The sequence below is a fragment of the Salmo trutta genome, chromosome 21 (assembly GCF_901001165.1).
Source record: "Salmo trutta chromosome 21, fSalTru1.1, whole genome shotgun sequence".
NCBI classification, from domain to species: domain Eukaryota; kingdom Metazoa; phylum Chordata; class Actinopteri; order Salmoniformes; family Salmonidae; genus Salmo; species Salmo trutta.
The window spans coordinates 13,519,228-13,531,764 of NC_042977.1; the positions used below are offsets into that span (position 1 = coordinate 13,519,228).

Sequence of the window (12,537 nt, forward strand, 5' to 3'; positions counted from 1 at the left end):
GCTAGCTGCATAACTCTTGACATTATTACATTTTTATTCAACACAAAACAAAGAAATTTGCTCAAATAAATGTTTATACATCAATTCTTATTGCCCCAGCTAGCACATAACGTTCTGAGAACCATATGTTTCTTAGAGCTTGGTGAGAGCGTGGTTGTCCTATAGTTATTTTGCATACAACCTTCCCCCAAATTTCTGGGAATGGTGCAGGATAGTTGCTTGGCTTTGGAACATTCTTAGCACATTTAAGGAACTTGACAAACAAACTTTATTTTCTTGATATTTTATTAATAATATAAGCCATTTAGCAGATGCATTTATCCTAAGCGACTTACACTCATGCGTGCATTCATTTTGCGTATGGGTGGTCCTGGGAATCGAACCCACTACCCTGGCATTAGAAGTGCTATGCTCTACCAACTAAGATACAAATTAACATATTACTTATTTCTTTAACATAACCTTTCCTAAAATGTCAAACATTAAATGTTGGTAATGTTCTAGGAATGTTCTCCAACTGGTTTGACATTGGGAAAATTCTCAAATAGTTCAGAGAATATTAAGAAAAACAATTCTTCTGTGGGAATTTTAGTACGGCAGCATAACATTTTCTACAGGTTTCCACATGGTTCTATTTAAAGTTATGTTCTCAAATTGTTCAGAGAACGTTAAGAAAACGTTCCATAAAAAACACAATAAAACTTTAGTAACGTTCAGAGAATGTTCTAAGAATGTTATTTAAAAACATATATATTCCGTTCTCAGCAGCAACAAAACTCTATCCTCTATCTTGTTCAGTGTGTTCAGGTGTGTTGCCCGTCCCCACTAATTGGCCACACCTGATCTTAATGAGTGCTTGTTTCCTTTGAAATAGGGTCTGTTTGAATAAACTAAAAGGAACAGCCTTTTATGTGTAAAAAAAAAACATGACACGCTATCTCCATCCTGGTGACTTAGTGGACTTATTCCAAGGATCGAGAACAAAAGATTATAGGTTTGGATCTCACTGATGCTGTGTCACAATAAAAAATAAATGTATTTGCACGATTAATGCCTAAGGAAATACATTTCCATGTGTCTTATTTGTGCTTGGAGTTCAAAAAAGTTAACACAAAATAAGCTAGTAGTGTTATTAAAAGTCTTATTGAAACATTCAGTGAAAGTTTTAAGGAAGTTAATTAAAACCCTCCAGTTAACCTATAATTTCCATTATCAGAGCGTTAATAAAACCTCATAGGAAAACATTCAAGGACAAGGGTAAAACGTTCTGAGAACCTCCCTGCAACCTAAAAGTAAACATTCCCAGAACAGACTAAATTGTCACTTCTGTTCTCAGGGATTTTAAATGTTCAGTTTAACAGGTCAGGAAACGTATGGCTTCGTCTCCACAACCAATGTGAAACCAAAAACATACATTCCCACAACTTCCAAGGAACCAAATGTGCTAGCTGGGGCATGTCATTAGCCTACTGTGTTACAGCTTCAAATTGATTGCCGGTACTCGACCGCCCTTTTAACATTTCATATTTTAAATTACATATGAAAAACTCTCCAAGGATGTCATAGTGTATTGCCCTGTAGGCCTACAAGTGTAAATGCAATGTTTGTCGATGCAACGGGAATTGACCCTGTTAGCATTCTTCACAAAAGTCCAAAGGTATGTACACAACTGCGCTCCGTTTATGAGTTTATGAGTTCATTCACTTCATGACTGAAACTCACACACAATATTTGTGGGAAAGTCATCTTTACAGTAAGCACAAAAAATGTTGCAGGCTATAATGTAACAACACAGTTTACTGATTTGTACAGCCATTTACTGAAACCTACTTAAGTAACACACCAAAAACACAATTAGTGCTGAAATAACAGTCTCACAGAGAAGACGTGACAGGAACAGAATAATAATGGCCCTTTTGTTCCCTCCGTGAACGCGCTATTTCTTCACGTCCGACACTTTGCCATGGTGTCTTGGTCGAAATTGCGGATCCTGTTCTTGATGTGGCTTAATTTAGCTTTAAGATAGTCACATCGTTCCTTCTTCTCCAGGAAGGCTGGGTCCTGTGAAGTCACACAGAAACACACATCGTTTTGACGGCAGCTCCATCACTCCACCTCTTTCTCTCATAGCCCCAGATTTTGTTTGTAATGTAGATGTGGTAAATTACAATTTCCAGAGGCCTCATTTCAAAGTGGCAGCAATATTATTCGCATGAATGGGCAGTTTTATTGAAAAAGATAATATTACCTGGGTGTTTACACAACAGTAACAATTCTAATAAATCTCAGTTAAATGTGAAAATGATTGCTGAATGATTTTTGAAATTGTTTCAGCGTGAGCGAGGAAACGTGAGAGGAATGCTAGGGACCTCTGCCCATCACTTACACTCTTTTTTTGCTCGTACTTCTTCAAAATCAGCTGGATTCTCTTCTGCTCCTACAGACAGAACAAACACCCACAATTCAATTGGTTAAAAGGATGACAGATATTTATGTTTAAAAATAGTATCACCCAGACGTCACATGCTATTTTTAGTGAAAGCCTTTGTTCAGAACATGGAATGTAACATACCTCTTATTGATCAGTGGCCGTGACGATGAGATAACAAAAATGCAACTTATATTGAGAAGTGCAGTTACATTTCCAGACAGAGGAATGTTATCGTGGTGTATCTTATCATAGTGAGATCGAAAAAGCACCATCAAGCCTCAGGCCCAGATTTAAAGTGATAGATGAAACCACTCACCTCATGACTGTTGCCATCTTTGAGGAGTTTACCCATCATGGCATCCAGCTCTCTGAACTTCCTGAGGGTGTCACTGATGTCTTTGTGAAGGTCCTTGTACTCCTGATACTGGTCGTTGAAGACAGCTTTGTATTTCTCCCTATCCTCCAAAGAGGAGATTTCTGGATACTTCCTTAAGGAATAAGACAAGACACAAGACTATGTTAGATAATGCTAATGTATTATTACCTGCCATACCATTATTACACCTAGCTTAATACATTTACACAAAATATGAGAGCTCTGTCATTTTAAAAGTCACTAATAACATTTGAGTCTGTCTCTCCGTATGCACCTCAGCTTAAGTGAGAGCCTAACATCCTTGCTCAAAATCTGTCTCAGGATATTAGGCATAGGTCCCCTCACTCACATGACATAATCTGCGATGACTCTGGGCTTCTGGGCATACCCTGTGGGGATGGCTCTGTTCCGGCCACCTGGCTCCTCTTGCTGAAAATCTGTGATGTGGAGGAGTTTGGTTGCCCTCACTGAGCTGTCCATCTCATCTTCAAACACAATCCTCTTGGTCTGCGGATTGGGAGATTTGGTCTGAGCCACAGGGATGGGCCTCAGATGCTCCTGAAGCCAAAGTTGAAGCATAAGGTATCATGCAGCAACTCAAAGTATATTAGCTACCAGAGCATCCAATGACACATGTACACTGTGCTGAAAGAGTGAAAGCAACCTGTCTCATTCTTACGCGATCACTCTACAGTAGGGATGGGCAACTGGCAGCCCGCTGACCCCTTTTGTAGGCCCGAGGATATTAAAAAAGGAATTCAGTTGGGTTACAGTTGAGAGTTAGAATAGTACAATTCAAAAGGTTAAATTGCGAAATGTTGTTGCACATCAGCAGTTTTTCTCTTGTTATGTCAGTCACTGACTGACAGCCACTCAATTAGCCATGTCAGCTAACATTTTTTAGATTGGTAAATTAGTCTAGCCAGCTATCTAAACTTGTAGTAATCATGGTTGAATTACTGACCGGCGGACCCCCATTGATTTTGTTATAGTCACTCTCACTCAGATTATATCATATTAAAAACTGCGAGAAAAAAGAAATCTCCACCACAGGAGGTTGGTGGCACCTTAATTGGAGAGAACGGGCTCGTGGTAATGACTGGAGCGGAATTGGAGTGGAATGGTATCAAATACATCAAGCACATGGTTTCCATGTGTTTGATGCCATTCCATTTGCTCCGTTCCAGCCATTATTATGAGCCGTCCTCCCCTCAGCAGCCTTCTATAATCTCCACCCCATGGCAAAATGTGTAGAATTGCAGGAAACTAGCTGTAAACTGCACATGTGGGTCCTCAGACCCTCGAGCCACTTCGGCCCCTCATGATGAGTTCAGATTTTTTGTGGCCCCCACCCCCATCCCTGCTCTACAGTAACTGCAACTGTGTGAAGTTATGTATGTAACTGTATGACATTGTTCTGCTTTATCTAAATAAATAATTTTAACGGTCTCCCTCCAGAGATGCAACACGTATGGTCAAGAATTATATTGTTCCTATATGTTGTCTTCAGTTGGCAAACTAAGCTTATTTGGTTACATTTGCTCAGCTGAATGATGCAATTGCTGTTTTTGCTCCTCACCTTCCGCCCGTGCTTATCTTATTAATACATTATCTCTGTTGTTTTTTACCTATAGTTGGTTGCTGCGAGAACTGATACGCTGGACTATTTAAAAACAGTAAAAAACTTGGGCTGTAACAGCCAGCTGCACTGCTATATGAAACAATGGTGTCCCCATACGTATCTACATGAGTAGTTTCACTGCTGTTGTTTTGAGACCCAAGGCATTGTTGGCTCATTCCCAGTCGTAACGGTACATTCCATGACCTCTAAGTGCTGATTGATCTGACACCATTCCCACAACAACTTCCAGATGCCAATGGGCAAGAGAAATACCATGAGTCAGGTTCTTGCAGTAATAAGTGTCATACCTCAGCCAGAGGAAAGGGCAACGTAGAGAGTGTCAAATTAGATGAATACACTAGACAGTAGATTAATACACTAAATTTACCTCACTTGAATGGTGAGATGTGTGTCTGCTAAATGACAACCCCCCCAAAATAAAAAAAAGATGATAAAGGATCAGTGAGCACTGGGATTTAAAAATCCAACCACCCACCTGGTTCTCAAAGAACTCCATCTCCCTGCGGGTGGCCTCGTGTCTCCACATCTTCAGACATACCAGGAAGCTGATGAGGTACATCAGCATGTTGATGAAGATGAAAGCCGTGCCAGCCATCTGGCCCCCGTCCACCCGACACAGGCTGGACATTATGGGGTTAATGCCTATAGTCATGTAACACAAACCCCCACGGTTGAGATCGTTCAGGTACACGATACCAGCAGCCATGTAGAGGAGGAACAGGGCGACGTTGATGACGCCTTCAGTGAGAGGCCACCAGGGTGAGTCCAGGAGGATGGTGCGGTAGTACATAGTCAGCCCGATTACCAGTAGGAGGATGGTTACAATCCACACCAACCCAACCACCGCTATCACGAATAGAGTCATAGGTCCATTATAGGACTTCCCCGATGTGCCATATCCATTGTTATACGCACCATTGTACAGTCCATAGGCGTTCGACCACTCACTGTCCTTATGGATGTAGGCACAGACACAGGCGAGGACCATACCCCCAAAGAGAAGCTCAAACCCAGCCAGGAGTCTCAGTAACCCAGGCCATGATTTCATATAGGAGTATTTCAGCTTGTAGACCTCCACTTTCTCAGCATAGTACTCAGCTGGATGGATACTGGTCAGCTCTGAATCCTCTGGAAGATAATGGAGTAGGTCATTGTCTATAGGAACGTCCTTCAACAAGGGCCTATGGGAACTCTTGCTGGAGGTCCCCAGTGAGTCCTGAGTGTCCCAGTACCTCCTCTCCAGTATGGGACTGACAGGTGGACTCACCCTGGTCCCATTGGGCACAATCTTGACCCCTGTGGAGCCCAGGTTAGAGTCAGCATCCCCATTGCTCCATTTCTGGAGAATACTGCCCCATGATTGGGGGAGGAGAGTTCTCAACCTGTCCTTAAGGGTCCCCTCGTCCCCACCACCCCCCACTCCTTGTACATATGGGGGAGTGCTGGATGAGTGGGCAGTGGAGTTTGCGTCATCTGAAAGGTCGTCATCTAAGGCCCTCTGAGGTGTTAGATCTAGCGGGGCATTCTTCAAGGAGTTTTTCTTCAAAGAGGAGTTCCCATCCACACTCTCCGGGTCTCCTCTCTTGAATATCTTATTCCAGCTTTTCATACTACGGGCTGATATACAGTAAGGGGGCTCTGGGTTTAGTTAATCATTGAGGGATGGAAGAAAAATATCATTTCTTGTCGTAGAGGAACTGTGTGAATCAAAGAGGAGCAAAAACACAACAGGGTTAGGCCTATCGTAATAAGGATATAGCATTTTTGAATACGTGTGCTGTGTATTTTTTTGCTTGTAATAATGGTTGATATTGACAAACTTTTCGACCAATTAATCCTATATGACATCATTTTCTACTCACTCCCCTTTATGATGTAGCACAGATAAGTTATAGGTCAGCTGTAAATAGTACTCCCTAAGAATCTTTGATCTTAAGAAAGAAAATGACCATGGTGGAATGTTTGTGAAACACTTTTTTTCTTTACAGCGTTAGGAAAGCAGCATACAATAGCCTCTCACAGGGGTCTGAGGAAAACTAATTTATGACATTGCGCAGTCAAAGTCGCTCACAACTCAAAAAAGGAGAAAACCAAATGACTTTCTGGTCCAAACCCTGAATTTTTCAGTCGGCTACTCAACACACAAGACAGAAGAGACTTAAAACTGACCTTTGGCTCCTTCACAATAAATGTACACTTAGGCTTAACGTCTACACAAATGATCAACTTATAACTGTCAACATAAAACCTTCAAATAAAGTCTTAAATAAATCCCTTGAGGATTTTCTTTACAGTGAAAATCTGATTTATATAATGTAATGTGGAAGTTAAAAATGTCCTTTAAAATGTAGGCAGCTTACCTTGTTTTGGCTAATGGCAAGCTCCACACTGGCCAGTTGTGAGTTTAGCAGACATTTGAGTGCTGTGAGGCAAAAACCCTTCTCAAAATGGATGCCTCTACAGCAGACCCAGCCAAACCTTCTCTGGTGACTCAGTTTTGTTATCGCAGGCTGTTGAGCTGAGAGGGAAGCAGAGCTTAAACATTAAACCTGAACAGCCATCTGTTAATGCTGCTGATTGGCTGGCACCGCTAGGCTAATTTCTGTGGGAGAACAGCTTTAAATATTTACATTCAAAAGCTAGAGCTTCCCAAACTTCTCTGACGCTCAGTGTATTTTACTTCAACAGGTGTTTCGAATGTGTTTAAGAAGAGAACAGACTTCACATTTCCCTATGAAAGAATTGCATTTATTCTGAAAAGGTTATCTCTGGTAATACAAAATACATGTTAAACATTTATCAGGGGCATCCCCTCAGTTTGATATCAATCAAATGGTATTAATCACATTACAACCACTATCTAAGATCTGCAAAATAGCTTATTCCATTATCTATAATTCTATTATATTATCATAATCTAAACAGAGCCAAGTCTGGCACTAGAGGGCACCATACTCCAGTTCTGAGAGCACAACCCAGCAGCCATGTTCCTGCCTCTCCTGCCTCTGTTTCCTCAGTCATGTACTGTATAAAAAGGCTTTGGACCTGATTTCTCCATCTGATTTGGACATGGCTGGACTACAGGTCTGTCTTTACTCACTTTCAAATGTAGTGCCGAGCCTGAATCCCTCCGTGCCTCGATCCAAACCAGCAGCTAGTAACACCTCACCTGTAGTGAGGAGTTTCCCTCCAGGGTTGGAATGATTTAGGAACTGCTGATGCTGAGCTAACTAGATCTTGCTTCCCCTGGAATGCCTAGACTGACATAGAAAGTAAGACATGACAGTTGGGCCTCATGCTTGCCTCTTGCCTATGTTCTTCAGAATCTGCCATGACTGTAACATTAGTCAAAACAATGGCCGGCGCCACCTGTATTGAGCCATCCATCAGTCAATCAATCCGATTCCATCCTGCACCACTCACAGAGGTTGATGTTACATTCCACACCATTTCTGTATGGAATAAGATAGTAATGATATCAAGATATTATCGTCTTCTCTCAACAATGCACATAGAGCAACTCCATTCCGTTGCACCTCACTGACACTCCAACTGACACTGTCACGAGTGTGGATATGAGAGTGCGTTGTTTTATCATCCAGCTAGCTTTTCCTCCATGGTCAACAGTATTGTACAATATTAAGAACGTACCCTAAGCTCACTCCACAACAAGCTTGAAATGTCACGGGTGGAGCCATCCAAAACCTTCTGCGTGGCTCAAATCGTTGGAATGTTGTCAAGGAGCACGGTCGCATGTGTTAGCATAGCAGAGGTCCCGAGTTTGAGCCGAATATTGCGGGGGAAGTGGTACTCGTTAAGCAAAGCAACGTGACGTTTGTTCCATGCGTACATTTATATGGGGAGAAACCTCAAGGCAAGGACATCTGAAGTGAATCGCCCCAACCCACTCACATACAACCTCCTACCCCCTGAGTGAGCACCGTACGCCCACGGTCTTACCCGGCCTCAAGCCACCTCATCTAGTCCTGTCCTCTGCTGTCCTCTGTGCTGACACCACAGGGGCATGTTCAGTTGGGAACACATAGACATGGAATGCATAGAATAGATATGAATCTCTTTTCCAGGTGGCAGTGGATCTTGTCTGTTATGTATACATTATGCTTCTAGTCAGCTGCAGTAGATGTTGTGTTTTTGAGCAAGGTGAAGGTCACTTGTTCAGTTGAGAACAATGTTGAGAGCATTGCAGATAGAAATGTAACGTAGATAGAGAATGAACAGCTGGGAACTCTATTCCACATGACAGAGGATCAGATCTGTTCTTTAAATTATGTTTCTCTGTAACTGATATTATGTTTTTGCTCTAAGTGACTTTCCCTGTTTATTAAATGGTATTGGTATCTCAGACTTTGATCACTGCGTAGAGGTTGTTGTAAGGGATGACAAAACACCAATTCAGATGGCTGCCGAGTGATGCAAGTGTTCGATATTACCGTACATGGACACGTTCTAAAAAAAAACAATATGCAACATTTTAAAAGTGTGAGATATGATCATGGATCTGAATTACTGGCCTTGGTTGGAGCGATTGTGCCAGATGGACATGTCCAACAAACATGCACACACTGCTTCATGGCTCCGGTCCTGACGCATGGCTCAGGGCACCGGAATGGGCCTCTCTCTCTTCACAGCTAAATGAAGCAGAGGAGCCACGGCAGCCTGCCACAGACAAGCTCATTTGTAACGTTTCATCCTGTTTCCCTCAGACCTCCGAGTGAGCAGGATGATGGATACAGAAATGGGAGACACTCGCTCAAAGAAACATCTCCCGAGGAAGCCCCTATACTCCTCCTCCTCCTACTCACCACTGTCCATTGAAAAAAAGGTGGTGTGTTATGACCTCTCCCATGATTGGCCACTCTGTATATAATTAGCGTCAGTGGATCGTTTTATACATGTAAACATAAATAGCCTCTTTAAGCCGGGCCTGCACATTAATGGGTGGGCCCCCGTAGCCTGTCCATTTGTGACGACAGCTCATAGTTCACCTTAGAATGGGGCCTAAGCAGCCAGATGTCCCCTGGAGGACTGTGTTTCTGTTTCAATACAGTCTCCGTTAATGTTTTAGGACATTCCCGTCCACAGGATTTATTTACAGGAGTAGCACACGTTTTCTGTGGCTGACACAGCACCATTCTGGCTCTCTGTTGGCACTTTTTTTTGTACTTTTTTTTAGGGGTGGATCAGCTTAATATTGCGGAAAGAATATTGCTTCCATCAATGTAATTGTCTGCATCATTTCCAATCCCCCATATATTTTTGGGGTAAATATATATATCCATACATGCATGCATACATATACACATATATATACATACATATATATATACATACACATACCTATATAGACATACATACTTTTTTAAAGAATATACCTTTATTATTATTCCCCGCAAACCCTACCACCGATCCCCCAATTGGAGTAAACTAATAAACACTTTGGCTTTTACCTTCAATTTATTCATCTTATACACATTTTACAGACACAGTCTATTTTACGATAGTTATTTTTTGTTTGTTTTTAGTCCTTCCTCTATTTCTGATGTCCATCCAGTTTGATTTATATTTGTAACTGTGCTATTTCACAAAAGTTCTGAACCTATATACATTTTACAGACCCCGTATGTTTTACATTGTTTATCTTGTTGTTAGTCCCACCCTTCAGCTCCATTTAACCCCTCCCATCTATCTCTCAACATCATCCATTTCGGATTTCTATTTGCCATATATTTTTCAACTGTGCTGAGATGCTTCACAAAACAATTTAACCTTTCTATTCTCATAGCTTCTACAGATTGTAAATTAAAAATACAAATTTTTGCTAAAATAATTATTATATTATTGATTGATTGACTATGGCTTTTCAAATCACCCAGTATTGCTATCTGCAGCGTTAGGTCTAGGCAAATGTTGCAATTCTTCAGCTATTCCTGGACCTGTGACCAAAAACGAGCTACATATGGACAATACCAAAATAAATGATCTAATGACTCTACCTCCGCACAGAAGAATCTGCAGAGCTGGGAAGATTGTATCCCCCATATATATAACATTGTATTAGTTGCAAGAATTTTGTATAGTAATTTAAATTGAAAAATTTGAAGTTTTGAATCCGGCGTTGTTTTGCGTATCAATTCATAAACCATGTGCCATGGAATGGGTACATCGAAAATCTCTGCCCAACTATTTTGCAATTTATATGGCACAGTTGTCTGTTTTTTGGTCCTTAAATGAAATTGGTTTATGTTTTTATTTATCACACTTTTCTTTAACCATTTATGTTCTTTAATACAGGGCCGACATACAAGTTCCTTATTTTTTTCCCCTTCTACTTGCCTCTTCCATTTTTGTGGTAATGCTGCAATTAATTGGTTGTAATTTTGAGTAGAGCAGACATTTCCATATGTCTGTGTTAGCTGCATGTGTGACATCACTCCACCAGTCCTATTTATAATATCATTCACTAAAATTATACATTTTTTTAAAATTTCTTTGAAAGATACAGTTTTTTTAATCAATTACTATATTTGAGTTTAACCACAATTGTTGTATTATTTGTTCTGTCTTTTCAGGTGGATTAAACTGAAATTGCAACCAACTTTCTAAGGCTTGTTTAAAAAATAAAGATATTTTGGAGATTATTTCCTGTTCAAACAACCGAAAGTGGGCAGGTGTAATCTGAATAAAGGGAAAAAGGCCCTTCTTGAACATAGGATGAGACATTCGTACCAATTTACTAGAAAACCAGTTTGGATCTAAGTATAACTTTGGTATGACTGATGCCTTTAGTGAGAGGTCTAATGCTTTAATTTCTGCCCTCCAAATTCATATTTGTTATATAAATATGCCCTTTTAATTTTATCTGGCTTGCCGTTCCAAGTAAAATTGAATATTTTTTGTTCATATAATTTAAAAAGCAGGTAGGCAAAACCATAAGCAAATAGGTAAACTGTGATATGACTAAAGAGTTAATCAGGGTGATTTTTCCACAAATAGACAGGTATTTTCCTTTCCATGGTAGCAAGATCTTATCTATTTTTGCTAACTTTCTATAAAAATTTATTGGAGTGAGATCATTTCTTTCTTTTGGGATTTGTATACCGAGTATGTCCACATCTCCGTCAGACCATTTAATTGGTAAACTACATGGTAATGTAAAATTTGCATTTTTTAGTGATCCAATACTTGTCATAATTTGGTTTTAATCCAGAGAGGATAGCAAAATTATCTAGATCCTCTATGAGGCCGTGGAGAGACTCTAATTGTGGTTTTAAAAGAAAACATGAATCATCGGCGTACAATGACACCTTAGTTTTTAAGCCACGGATTTCTAATCCCTTAATATTATTGTTTGATCTAATCTTAACAGCTAACATTTTGATGGCAATAATAAATAAATATGCCGATAGTGGACAACCTTGTTTTACTCCTCTAGATTGTTTAAAACTTTCTGAGATGTAGCCATTATTTACTATTTTACACCTATGGTTACTATACATAACTTTAACCCATTTTATAAGAGATTCCCCAAAATTGAAATATTCTAGGCGTTTATATATAAACTCCAGTCGTACTTTATCAAAAGCCATTTCAAAATTAGCTATGAAAACCAGGCCTGGTGTCCCAGATATTTCATAGTATTCTATTGTTTCCAGTACTTGTCTTATATTATCTCCAATGTATCGTCCATGTAAAAAACATGTCTGATTAGGATGAATAATATCTGACAATACTTTTTTAATTCTATGCTCCAAGCATTTTACTAGGATTTTTGCATCACAACACTGAAGTGTAAGAGGTCTCACATTTTTTAAATGGACTGGATCTTTATATATACCATTTGGGTCCTGTTTCAGTAATAATGATATCAGACCTTCTTGTTGCGTGTCTGATAATCTACCATTTATATAGGAGTGGTTAAAACATGCTAATAATGGTCCTTTGAGTATACTGTATCAAAAAAAGTTTTGTATACTTCCACTGGTATGCCATCCAGCCCTGGAGTTTTCCCATCCATAAAGGCCCCAATTGCATCAAGCAGTTCCTCCTCTGTAATTTGGCCTTCACATG

General features: G+C 40.1%; 1 protein-coding gene across 2 annotated transcripts; it reads right to left on the reverse strand.

Annotated features, from left to right (window-relative positions):
• Positions 1-271: 271 nt before the first annotated feature.
• Positions 272-6,968, reverse strand: LOC115156728 (MARVEL domain-containing protein 2). 2 transcript variants are annotated; one of them, XM_029704362.1, is made up of 6 exons: positions 6,810-6,968; positions 4,925-6,146; positions 3,157-3,314; positions 2,748-2,919; positions 2,387-2,437; positions 272-2,061 (listed from the first exon to the last, which is right to left on the reverse strand). In XM_029704362.1, the coding sequence occupies exons 2-6, from the start codon at positions 6,056-6,058 to the stop codon at positions 1,945-1,947; spliced, it is 1,632 nt and encodes a 543-aa protein (XP_029560222.1). In that variant the 5' UTR covers positions 6,059-6,146; positions 6,810-6,968; the 3' UTR covers positions 272-1,944. The 2 variants fall into 2 exon arrangements, with proteins under 2 accessions (XP_029560222.1, XP_029560221.1); XM_029704361.1 differs by having other exon boundaries at positions 3,157-3,365.
• Between the last annotated feature and the right edge of the window lie 5,569 nt (positions 6,969-12,537).